The sequence below is a fragment of the Trachypithecus francoisi genome, unplaced genomic scaffold (genome assembly GCF_009764315.1).
Source record: "Trachypithecus francoisi isolate TF-2019V2 unplaced genomic scaffold, Tfra_2.0 Lachesis_group12, whole genome shotgun sequence".
Lineage (NCBI taxonomy): Eukaryota > Metazoa > Chordata > Mammalia > Primates > Cercopithecidae > Trachypithecus > Trachypithecus francoisi.
This window is the reverse complement of record NW_022681457.1, coordinates 82,945,314-82,958,376: the sequence shown is the minus strand read 5'-3', so window position 1 is coordinate 82,958,376 and position 13,063 is coordinate 82,945,314. Positions and strand designations below refer to the sequence as shown.

At 52.2% G+C, this 13,063-nt stretch overlaps 1 protein-coding gene across 5 annotated transcripts in view; it reads right to left on the bottom strand.

The window, feature by feature from the left end:
• The window catches only part of HIVEP3 (HIVEP zinc finger 3), a 529,998-nt gene that overhangs the window by 63,890 nt on the left and 453,045 nt on the right, over nucleotides 1-13,063 (bottom strand). For all 5 annotated transcript variants that reach the window (XM_033226865.1, XM_033226866.1, XM_033226867.1 and 2 more), the window contains 2 exons: nucleotides 6,316-11,897; nucleotides 2,092-2,237 (listed from right to left, as the gene is read on the bottom strand). In XM_033226865.1, coding sequence (XP_033082756.1) covers nucleotides 2,092-2,237; nucleotides 6,316-11,376 — 5,207 coding nt within the window. In that variant the 5' untranslated portion in view covers nucleotides 11,377-11,897. The remainder of the gene's footprint in view (nucleotides 1-2,091; nucleotides 2,238-6,315; nucleotides 11,898-13,063) is intronic.

Genomic DNA, 13,063 nt, shown 5'->3' with positions numbered 1-13,063 from the left:
AGGCTGGGGGAGGAAAGGATCTGACACTATAATCAATTCCGTACGTGCTCAAATTGCATGTGACAAGTTGAAAGGGAGAGGATACCTTCCATAGCTGACAGAACAGAGTGGGACTGTCCTGGAGGGAGATTGATGAAATGGATATACTAGTGGTAAAATGCACCAATGTCCATTTTTTGAACAGCTGTGAACTACAGACTTTACATAGGGTCTCACAGGGTCCTCTGAAAATCCCACATGTTATTTTCCCCCTTTTACAAATGTTATTCTCCCCCTTTTACAAATAAGGAAACTGAGGGCTGGAGAACTGGGGGGCTAGTCTCAGGCAGAACAGAGGTAAGTGAGGCAGAGATGACAGAACTCAACCAAGAGGAGGATTCTGAAGCAGAGCAGGTGGGACTGAGTGAAGACCTGGAAGGAGGTGGAGAGGGAGTAGGACCCATGCCGGCTGCAGAAAGAGGAGAAGGGGACTCGTGGGTGATCTTTCCCTTTCTTCAGCCAATGCAGACCCTGTGGGCAGAGACATCCAGCAGGGAGCTGGGAGGGGAGTGGTTCCTGCCAGCTGCCTTTCTGGAATCTCAGGCTTCCCAAGGTCTCAGAGCACCTGCCTCTCAGGGAAGAGGCGAACCTCCTCAGGCGCACACAGAATGCTGCTGGGGCAAGCTCCTGGGACACCACGAAACACTCAGCAGTCCTCAGAGCCCACAGAGAGCCTCTAAAGCAAGAAGGAAGAGGGCCAGTCGCTGGGAGCAGGCGCTTCATCAATCCTGCCTCTGTGTGGCCTCTAAGGGACCCAGTGGCATGAAAACACAGAGACACACGAGGGCGCTCTAACCAAACAGCAGGAGGAACTGCGTCCATCCCCAAACGGAAAGAGGGTTGGCATTTTTGAAGACCTTTGGTCCAGTTTTTTTTCAACGTAGCCGCTATTGGTATTTTAGGCAGTAGGTTTCAGGGTCTTTTGCTACCCCTGGCCCCCTTCCCATCACTGACCATCCTGCTCCCCATATTTCCAAGCACCCTCCCTCCTGAGAGCCCCTGCTGGTCAGTGCCACCAGAAGATGCCAACTGGTGGCCCTGGGGAGGATGGCAGTCTCTGTTGTCCCCCAACCTTACGGAGGACTCCCGTGCCTCCCATGCTGACCCTGTGAGTTAGGCGCTTGCAGGTGCTAGCGGATCAGAGGCCCCCAGTGACAGCCATGTTGGCCCCGGCTCATGGGGACTGTCCTCCACAGGAAGCACATCTTCCTCTATGTTGTTGTCCTTCAGGGCTGTGCAGGACCAGGCCACCCTGATCACACCAGGGACACAGACACAGGACCCTGAGACAGACGCCACGGGACCTGCTCACAGACACCCAAATCCCAGGAAGCAAACATGTGGCCACACAAAACACAGCTGGCACAAAAATTCCACAAAGCACATCTGAAACAAGGCACCCTTCCAGAGCCCAGACAGTCCCCGAAGCTGTGAGCTCTGAAACGTTTAGACCATTGGTTTCCCAAAGTCAAGCATCAAAGGTGAATAACTAGGAATGATATTCAAAATATTCACCAACCGATGAGCCCTGGGCCCCAGCCAGTCAGGCTGGGGACCAGTGGAAACACCAGGTGCATACAGTGTGCAATCAGCCCTGCAAATAGCCTAGTCGGCTGAGCCCGAGTGCCCCGTGGGAAACCAGACATGCCAAGATGGCCATTGGGCAGTACAGAGGTGACTTTTGGAGAATACATGTCAAGAGAGACAGGAATCTGGACATTTGCTGGGATACTGGGATGGCAACTCCAATTCAGGGACTAGAAACCTGGCCAGGATCTGAGAAAATGAAGGACTGGAGGAAGACCCAGACCCCTCCAGATCCTCAACAAATACCCAGCATTGCCCATCCCCACCAAGAAACCCCATGGCATTCTTAAGCAGAGGGGCCTGAGAGTCCCAGGAAGGTGATGTCTGCTGAAGGGCATCGCTGGGACCACAGGGCACCTGTGGGCAGAGCCCTTGTCAACTGAGCCACTGCTGCCCATGAACACCGATGGGCACCAGCTCTTATTCCACGGGAAGCAGACGATGAAAACCAAACATGAGTCTTACCCTCCTTCGAAGATTTTGATCCTCGCCGGCTCCCCTCTCTGGGAGGCAGGAGCATCCTCCTCCGGCTCCCCTCTCCTCTCTTCTTCCTTCTCCACTCTAGCTAGATCTTTCTGGCCTTCCGGGGAAACCAGCGAAGGGAGGTGAACCTGGCCCACCGCAGGAATGACAAAATCATTGCTGGTTAAAAGTGCATCCTCAGCCACGAATGCAATGCTAATAATCATGCCTTATATGGCACTGCACAAGTACACATATGTAATCTTCACACTTCTCCATGAAGAGGTGCTATTTGCCCCACTTTACAGAATTAAGGAAACTGATCCCCAGAGAGAAGTCCCTTATCCAAGGCCATGCCATTAGTTGGTGTTACAGCTGGAACCCTGTCTCTTTCAGGTTAACCTCCCATAAGACCTGTGTTTGTTATCTGTCTTTCACACTAGTCTGGGAACTCCTGGTAACAGGTCCTCATCTTGGTCTCCTTGGGCACCCCAGAACCCCACACAGGGCCTGTCTCAGAGAAGATGCTCAAATAATGTTGAACACATGAACAAAGGCTCCACTCTGCCTTTGGAGATAAACTGGCCCAGTTCTTGTTTATAGATCAGAAAGCTAAGGTCACCCAGTGAGTTAAGGGCAGAGCTGGGAGTGCAGCACAGGTCTCTTTTTTCCAGGACCTTGGCCCTTCTGTGCTAGTACCAAAGGCCAGGAGCTGGGCTGAGGACCCTGACCAGCAGGACGTCCCCAACTCCACCACAGAGACAGGCACAGAGAGGCTGTGCAGGCTCTGGGCTGTTAGTCCTGCAGGACCCACGCACTTTACAGAGCCATGCCTCAATGATGAGAGCTGGCTTAAGGGGAGGGCTGGCATTGGCCTTGTGCTTCCTGGACATCTTCCACTATTCCAAGAACATGTCCTCTAAACGCTGCAGTGTTGTCAGGGGTGGGTGCGCTCTTGCCTAGGGAGCAGAAACGTTGTGCTTAGGGCGGGGGCTGGGAGTGAGAATTTCCTCCTACTTCACGCCACTATCATTAAAGTCATGAAAAACCATGCTGTTTCCAGCCAGTGAATGAAGCAACCACATTTCCTGATGCTGGGGCAATCTAAGAACGGCAGTCCCCTGTGCCAGCCACCACACCTGCCCCCACAAGGACAGCATGGGGCTAGACAGAAAGGTGCCTGGCTGGGAATCGGGGAATCTGAGTTCCAGCGCCAGATAGGCCATGGCACACGGAGCTGCTGTTTGGTGGATGACTTCACCTCTCTGGGCCTCAGAGTCTGAGGGGATTTAGACTATCTTGAAGATCCATTCCAGGGCCAACTTCTATGACTCAGTGACCACCAAATAATCTCTTCAGATTTGGAAGAGGGGAGTGGAAAACGAGCAAGAATCTGGACTGCTGCTTTGGCAGAAGGCAGCTAGTTTTCTGCAATACCCTTGGGTTTCCAGAGCCTACCATTTCCACTCCACCCTGGCCTGTGATCTAGACTGTCCATGGAATGACCAAGGTGCCTCCCACAGGCAAACGGACTGCTTCTCCCTCACAGCCTGTCGTGATATCTGGGCCACACTGGAGGAGGCTGGTTTGGGTGGCAGTGTACCACTTTCCCAGGAAACACAGTGTTGGAATTGAGCAGGGACCAGGGATCCATTTTAGCTTTTGACGACAACAATATGAATAAGTATAGCTAAAAATAATTACTGAGTGCCAATGTGGCATGCACTGTTCTAAGCACACTCTGCATGTCTTAACTCATTTAATTATCTCCACAGTCCTATGAGCTAAGTGTTATTATTATCCCTATTTTACAGAGGATGAAACCAAGGCTCAGAGAGTTTACGTTATTGGCCCAAGGTCACATAGCTAGTAGGTAAGGTAGTGGGATTCAAACCTGGGCAAGTTGGCACCTGAATCCTTGTTCTTAGTCACTTTGTGACAGTGCTGTGTTGTTGTCAAAATGATTCCCAAGGAGGAAAAACGAAAGAATGTGGCTACAAAGTGGACTCTTAACAAGCTGGGGTTTCTCCAGAGTTTATACATGGAAGAAAATATCTATGACGAAACAAAAACATCATAGGGTGTCCTAGACTTGCACAAAGATGGTTTGGAAGAGCTTCAAAATGCTAAGATAGACCTAAGGACCTTCTCAGAACTACTAACAGAGACTGGAAGCTACAAGCTGACAAATGTCAGCTCAGTACAATAGAGAGCCTTCTTAGAGCGCTGTCCAAAGATGGATCGGAATGTATCATGAGATGGTGAGTTCCTCTCGTTGGAGATACGCAAGCAGAGACCAGAGAGAGGTGTAGTTGTATAAAGGCCTTAAGCCATAGACCATGAGGTTATACTAATGTACCAGATTGGGGCAATTCTGGCAGGAAACATGCCAGTGAACCAAACAGAATATTCCAAGAAAAAGTTCACAGGTTTTAGGAGCATTATAAATAAATAATTGCCAAATCCAATTATAAATAAATAATTGACAAATCCAAATTAACACTTCCTTTCTCTTAAATGGCCTGTAACATTTTCAGTCATTAAAAACTAGAGGCAGCTTAGATAATTCAAAAGGGCACTGGAGTAAAATCTAGTTTTGATCTAGGCTCTGCCACTTACTGTGTGGCCTTGTGAAAGTTACTTAACCTCTCTGTGTTTTGGTCTCTTCATCTATGAAATGGTGATACTGCACCCTAACTATCAAGTTAGTTGTGAGGAGAAAAGTAGCAATTAGTATAGTACTTGGTACATAATAGGTACCCAAAAAGCTAGCAGTATGAATAATTATAACAGCATCTTGGGAGTGGCCACAGCTAGTAAGAGATGCTGAAGAGGAAATTAGCATGACATTAATGCAAAAGTGGAAATCTTGGTTAGGGATCTATGTAGACTGACAAAGACATCTAGGGAATAAATTTAGAAAACAGTTCTGTGAAGAACATCCAGTCAAGCTAAGGACAAATTCAACGCACAAAGTTCGCTCAATGACAAAAGAGGAAGATATGAGAGCATGGGAAATTATAGAACAGAGTTTTGCTCACTTATCTACAATACGAATTTAGTTTAGGGAATTTAGACCTAATTTGGTCAGAGCTTCTGGTCTGAAGACACACTAATGAATATTTTTAAATTTGCAGTCATCTTTTAAGATTTTTCTCTCCTCAAATAATTAAAAGAAGAAAAATAGACTCTTTGGAGTCAGATAGGTCTGGGTTCAAATTCTGGGTTTGTCCAACATTTGCCAGATGACCTTGACCTTTCTCAGACTCTGACCCTCAGTTCCCTAAGCTATAGAAGGGAGATGGTTATGTTACTTCAGAGGTGGAGGTGAACAGTGACTAGATTCAAGGGCCCAGCACAGTGCCTGGCACCATGAGGCTGCTCAATAAACAAGACCAGCTGTTATTCCACAAATGCCAAGTCAACATAATCCAAATCCCTAGGCTGGCCTTGTCAGGGTATGGTGGTGGTTTTTGTCTGAAGTTTAAAATTACTGAATTTCAAACTTGCTGAGCTTTCAGGGGACCAGTTCATTCTATAGCTCCTGATGTAGCCTCAGATCAAAGGCAATGAAAGAGTAAATATTAGCGTTTCTTGACCACATAGCACAGATAGGTCAAACTGTGAGTGGCATTGCCATCTACTGGTAAGGAGGGATACTGCAGCTCAGCTCCATTTGCTGTCTTACTCCCAGAAAAGGAAGAAGGAATATTTCAGGAGTCGTTTGTGCCAAATTATAGAATCTTGGAAATAGGAGATTTAAAGTGGTACTAGAGAATGGAAACAGCAGATGTAAGAATTAAGAAAAGCAGGAAAAGACTAACAAGACAAGGGATATTCATACAATGAAGGAGAGGTATAAAGTTTTAAAGTTGCTACAGGCATTCCTGTCAGCCAAGTTTTCCAACTCAGTCTTTTGGAAAATTTCTTTTTTTCTTACTGAGCCTATATCTTTGATTTTACAACAGAAGTTCATGGGAGAGCAGGATCACTTTATGGCTAACTGTATTGAAAGTATATCCATTCCAACGATACGACAGATACACTGACAAAGAAACTCAATAAACATGTTTCCTTGTAAGGTGACCAGTCTCAGCTTTCAGAGAGGCAATCTGACACTCATCTGGCTCTAGTTCTGCAACTGGAACCTGAGGATACTGTGGCTTTAAAAGCTCACCAAGGGCTTTTGAAAATCAGTGATGAGAAGAAAAACAAGGTTGAACTTACCTCTGTCATGCGGGGCTTGCGGGAGCTGGATGGCACAAGCCTTCCTGCCTCAGGATGCGGAGCTGTGGCCATGGTGTATGTCTCTTTGCTCACTTTCTGCTTAGACCTCAGGAGGGACAAAGCAGCTTTAGTGGAAACCCCCGGAAGGTTGGGGTTGTACAAACTTATGCACCAACCAGCGTAAACAGAGGACCTCCTATCTGCATGCTGGATGTGATTTGGCTTAATGTAGTTTAAATAGCACCAACTGACATTAGTGGTTGTGTGGAGGCTGGGGAACTGCAGTACCTTCTTTGAGTCCATACCTTCTTGTGACTTGGCTGGTCTGGAGGACGTTTCTGACAGAGGCAGAGAGCTGGGAGGTGCCAAGGAGGGGAGATCAGGTTGTTCCTTGGAATCTTCTTTCTTCACGCTCAGTGGGGGCAACCCTCTTCGGTGAGGTTTGCCAGATGGCTGGGGATATTCCTTCAAAGCTTCTGAGCCTGGGGCTGTCCCATGGGGCAATGCGGGGTGAGGGAGGGGAGGAATTTCCTTTGTGTCAGATGGATCTGAGGACAGGCTGGACAGCATTTCTAGCTCCCTCCTGCCCTGGCCCTGGTTGCCTAAGTGGGATTTCTCTGGCCTTTTCCCATCCTCGGTGCTGGTAAGCACCACACTGCATGGTTTTACCAGCTCAAGTTTTTCATCTGCCTTGGAAGCCTCCTCCTCCTTCACTCTTTTTTGCTGCTGGGTTTCCATGGTAAGTTCAAGGCTGCCAGCTGGTGAAAGGACACGTTTGCTTCCCCCTGCTGTTGATGAACTCCCCTCCAGGCTCAAGACACTCTCTGATGACAGGGAAGTGCCTTTTCTTTCAGGTAATGTCACAGGCACTCTCAGATATGGAGTTGGGAAAGCTCTGCTTTGCTCTTCACTTAACCCAGAAGGGCCAGGCCCAACCTCATGCACATCTGCACCACACACAGTCGTCCCTTTTGATGGGGGTTCCTCAAACTTGGGAAGTGCCACAGTTGCTGAGCTGCCTTGGGACTGGGTGACCAAGATCTGGGAAAGGGTGGTGTACATTGCACTTCCATAGGATGGCATATTGGTCTGAACACGGACAGGCACAACCAGGGACACCATGGTGTCTGGACAGGCGGGCAGGGCCAGTGGAGGAGCTGATGCAGGTGCTGAGGAGCTGGCTGGGGGAGCCACAGGGGGTAGCCGGATGTCACTGCTGTACTCTGTGCTTGGGGAGAGGCCAGCACTTCCTGTTGCCAGTGGGGCCAGACTGGTTTTGATCTGAGGCAGATGGCTTTCCACATCACCAGGGAGCTGAAGCGCAAACTGGGATTGCAGAGGCAGGAAAAACCCAGAAGAGAGTGCTGAGGAGGCTGGGTATGGCATGGGGAGGAAGGAAGGAGGCTGCCGGAAGGGGATGTTGGCTGGGTGAGGCATGAGCTGGGGGAGATGGAGTTGGCCTGGGTGCAGAACAGTAGGCTGGAGAGGAAGCGGTGGGGCTTGAAATAAGGAGGGAGGAAGTGGAGGCATGGAGTATGGTGGGGACAGGAGGCTGGACATGGCCTGGGTGGAGAAGAATTCTGGAGACTGTCCTGGCTCATGTTGCACGAGGTGCTGGAAGGAGAAAAGGGAGACAGGTGGGGGCAGGCACGGCTTCTCATGCAGGGGTGTCTGGGCAACAGGGTGGTGGAACACCTGCAGTGCTTCTGTGTAGGGCACAGTGGGCCCCAATGGGGGCCTGTCCTGCCCTGGGCCCTTGCCTCCCAAGGGCCCACCATGTGAGGTGGCCGCGGAGGAAATCTGAGACAATGAGCTTTTGGTGGAGGGTTTACTGGATGAGGGCTGTGGTTCTTCGCTCTCCTGTCTTCCCTTGGGGGCAGCCTCCAACTCAGATTCTGGAGGCCTGCTCAGAGAGGCCTGTCTCACCAAGAAGCATTTTCTTCTCTCTGGCGGGGCCACCCGCGCTGGTGGAGCCACTGGGGCTGGAGCAGAAGGGCCTGTCAAGGACAAGCTGCCATAGTCAAAGGATTTGCTGCGTGTCTCGGTCATGTGGGCAGAATGGGAAACGTTGGGGCTTTGCTCTGAGGCTGACCTCCGCATCTCTCGGGCATGCGGGTGGTGGCTGGGGACAGTCAACATGTGGGTGCCCGGGAGTTTGGGGCGTGTGTCAGATGAGGGACCGGGGGCTTCGGCTTTCCCATGGTCATCCCTCTCAAATGAGGCTGAGCGGCTGGACCCACTCAGAGAGATACTGCTTTCCTGGCTCGGGCTGCGAGACAGAGGCACAGAAGACTCGAAGCTGGACTCCCCTGATGATTGGGCCATCTCTGCCAGGCGCAGCCTCTTTTTTTTGGGTGGCAGCTTCTCGGCCGGGAGCTGGGCAAGTGTCTGGCTGCGTTGGGGCCACTGGAACTCCTCAGTCTTCTCAGGTTCCTTAGGGGGCGGCTCTGGCTCTGTGTCCGGCCGGTCAGGCTCCTCGGTTACCAGGATCTCAGGAACCTGAATGTTGGGCTGGCGGACCAACTTGGGCTGCAGGGAGTGAGCTGAGCGTCCGTGTGGGGCAGCTGGGGGCGATGGGAACTGGGTCAGAGGTTTGTCTTCCCCTTCTAAGCCACTCGGCTGCTCGAGTGAGTCAGATTTCTCAAAGGAGCTGGTGTGCTGGATGACAGAAATTTCTTTGGACGTTGTTCTCCTCTCCTTCCCTGATTCTGAACTAGACCCTGGCTTGGGAGTCCTTGGCTGGAAGCCCGTGGGTCCCTCCAAGGAGGGCACTGATTTACTTGGTTCTGCTGGTGACTTGGTGGACTCCAGGGGAAGGTTCCGAGCAGCATCGGATGGCCCGGGGCTGCCAAACTGACTTTTTGTGGACTCAAAGGCAGGTGGCTCTTCCTCGTCCCCAAGGCTCTTCTCTTTCCTCCTCTTCCTTAGTGGAGTGAGTTCCAGGGTAGTCCCCAGTTTGTAATGCATCATTTGGGACCACGGCTCATGCTCAGTCTGACTCTTTTCGGCTTCTGGAGATGTGTGGGTGCCTGCAGAGATGGGCTTTGCAATCTGAAGCTCTGAGCAGTAGTATTTTTTGTGGGCTTCGTAGTTATCCCTTTTCTTGTACCGAGCACCACATATGTTACATTCGTAGATCACCCCTTTTGTTTTCAAACCCTTCTTGGTCTTTTTGGTAAGTTCACTTTCCTTGGGTTCCAGTTCGTCTGAGGGCTTGGAGGCTGTGTCTTTGCTGCTTGGTCCAGGCTCCTCGGAACTGTATTCCCCTCCCAAAGGTAATTCGATTGCCGGCTGGCGCTTCAGCATCCGGGGGTGGGAGGTAAACACGTGACTGCTGCGGCTCAGGGCTTCGGAGTCGGTGATATGGTCATCGAAGGAGTAGCTACCTCGGAAGGGGTGGTGGGGGGTGCTGATAGTGCAGGCGGCAGAAGGCATTGAGTGGCTTCTCAGGAGAGGCACAGGGGGGGCGGTACTGGGCGGGTGCTGGAGGCTCAGCAGTGATTGTTCGGGCTTGGTTTTCTCACTGTGGGATGACAGGGGCTCCCGGTAGAGGCTGGATTTCGGGGACTCCATGCTGCTGCGCCTGGACAGCGAGCTCCGCCTTGGCTTCACGCTGTCGATCTCGCTGGTGTCCACCACGGCCTCGTTGATGGTGATGAGCTTTGTGATGTGCTCGATCACCTGCGTCCGGGGTACAGACAAAGGCACCAGGCTGGGCTTGTCTTCGGTGGACAGGGGCAGGAGGGGCTGGGTGGAGGTGGCTGTCAGCATGGCGGTCCGCTGTCCTATTCGCCCACACTTGCCAAAGATGATCTCAGCGTAGGACTTGGCGTTGGTGTTTGGGGGGCTGACCTGCTGCTCTGCACTCTCGGAGCGGGAGAAATACCCAGACTCAGTACTCCCTTTGCTGCCTGGGCTCAGAAATGCCTGCTCATCGATCACCTTCTTCCTCTCGCTTAAGCGGAGGGCCAGCTTCTGCTTAATCGTGTGGGTGTCTTCGGGTTTATGGCTCAGGGGGTGCTCAGATGAGGGTTCCACAAATGGAGGGGGGTCTTCGAGTGACTGGGTGGTGCTGGACTGGGACAGGGAACAGCGTTCATGGCTGGAACTGTGGCTCCCAGAGCTGAATAGCCCACTGGAGAGAAGGTGTTGCTTGGATCTTGGGGAGAGCTCTGCAGGGTGACCAGAGGTGGCACTAGTCTCCTCTTCAGAATCCGTACTTTCTCCCTCGGTGGGCTCCTCAAACTCTTCCCCAGGGATTCGCTCCATCTCCAGCCCATGTGGGTACATCTCACTACCCATGCCTGAGGCCAGGCCTGCTTTGATGCGGTGGGCATGGGACTTCCTGTGCTTGTAGAGATTACTCTTGGTCTTGAAGGAGAAGCCACAGGGACCGCAGGGGTAGGGCCTCTCACCCGTGTGTGAGCGAATGTGCTTCTGGAGCACGCTGGGCTTGGCACAGGGCCGGCTGCAGTACTGGCAGATGTACTTGCCCGGCTTCTGGGGCTTCCTCTCCTTCTTGTGCGCCTCTTCTGTGGGCTTCAAGGAGACCTGGGAAGGACGAGGCACAAAGACTTTGGGGACGCCAGGAAGGTCCTCGGGAGGAATGATGGAAGCGTGGGAAGGAAGGAGCTGGCTCTGAGGATGGAGCCCAGGGGCCACGAAGGAGCCAGAGGGTCCAGGTCTCATAGGGTCGACCAGTTGCCATGTGGACCCCTCCAGGAGATGCTCAGGTTTGCCGGGAGACATGAATGCTGGTGTCAGAGGGTGCTGCGGAAGCTGTGAGATGTGAACGGATGCTTCGATGGGGGGCCTTTTTGGGGGCTTCTGCTGCTGGCCTGTTTTCTCCTGAGAGCCTTCCCTAAGAACTGATGAGGGGCCCGGGAAGGGCTGCGGGGCTAGGAGCTCTTGGGCGGGGCTCTCTTGGGTGGCAGCTGTGCCGCTGCCTGGGTATGGGACGCTGGAAGAAACACTGGTCTGAATGGCCTCTCCTTTGGTCAGCCGCTTCCGGGGACTTCCCTCAGCCTTCTTGGTGCCCTTGACACTTTGTTCAGGATCCATGACCTTCACAAAGACTTCAGATGCTACTCAGGGAGAGTCAAGGCAGGCTGCATTTATGAATAATCCCAGTGTCCCAAGGAGGTGTCCAGCTTTGGTCACATTGGTCAAGAGCTGCAGAAGCCAAACCCAAGACAGCTTTGGGAGTTTTTTGCAAGTGTCACTGGCTGTGAGTGGATTCGGAGCAGGTCATCAGGGCCCAAGCTATTCTATTGGTGAGGCATGGCCCTCTACTTTGTAGATAGAAAACGCACCAGCACTTTCTGCCTGAATGTCTGTCGGGAAAACGTCATGAAGGATGTCAGTATTGCCATTGTATTGTTTCAGCTGGCAGTGGCAGGTGGCCCCCACGAGTCCCCCGTGTGCTATGCGAACGGTTGAAGGTTGGAGACATCTGTGTCCATGGCCCAGTCATCCCTGGTCCTGGCACAAGAGATGCCACGCTGGATGCTGGGGGTGGTTCTTCTCCCCTTTAGTTCTGGGCTGGAGATCAACGGCCTCGGAGGAGAAATCACGCTCTTCTTCTGTGTGATAGAAGTACACACACACACAAAAGAGAAGATAGAGTTACTGGGACTCATGCACAGCCTGGGCAGCCCAGACTCGGTGCCACACTTGGCTGAGGCCCCTCAAAGGTTAACCAGGGAAACTCAACCAGAACCACAGGCTCTGGCTCCGCGTGCCCAAGCTCTGCAATTCTTTCCTCACCCGCTCTCATGTCCGTGTTGGGTGACCTGAATGCCAGGGTGTTTCTGAGGACTGGCCATGTGGGAAGCTGAGAGCAGAAAACAAAGTGGGCTCTGGGAGCTGCAGGGCAGTTAGGGACAGGAGGCCTGGGCTCTCATCTGTGCTTTGTGATCCATTCTGAGTGGGTCTAAGCCCTCTAAGCCTCAGTTGCCTAATCGATAAACGAGATAACAAATCCTGCCTCAACTGTGCCTTGGACATGAAGTGGGCCCAATGAGATCGGAGACGCAGGCGCTGCTGGGTGAACTCTGGATGGAGCCGCAGATGGTGCGGGAGGGAAGTGCCAGTGGATTATTCAGGGTTGAGTTTTCCAAGGGGTAGATTATTCTCAGGTTAGTATTCCTCTCTGGCCCTGGGTTCTGAAAGTGTCCACGAGGGACATCATTCACTGCTTTTTACTCCCTTGCTAACCCGCACCCCAGCCCATGTTTCAAGGCAAAACCACAAACTACTGCCACAGTCTGTGAGAACTTATAATCTGACACAGCTGTGACCATTTGTTTGATTCAAGCAATTGCCAGGAAGATCATTCTGGAAGGTTCCTCTGGCTTTGCAGCCTTTGTCCAGTGTCCCAGGGATGTCATGAAAGTATGGGGATCCTTGCCCTCGAGTGGAGGAGCAAAGTTGGTCTGTGTGGACCCCAAGTGTGTGTCTCCTCCTAGGGCCAGCTGCCAGCTGGGCAAGCTCAGCTTCACGGGCTCCGGTGCATCCTCAGGACCCTCCTCCCCAGGAGCAGGGCTGGAATCCCAAGGCTGGAGTCACTATGGACTCCATCTCACCCAACCACCTGACTTTGGACATCAGGAAGGTGGCTTACTGAAGGTCCCATGTTGCTAACAGGCAGTGTCGCCACCTGGACCCAGGCCTCCCATGGCCAGAGTTGGTTCCCTAGCCCCTTCTCAGGTGTCCATTCCCTGGCATCCCCTGGCGAAGCCCTGGGTAG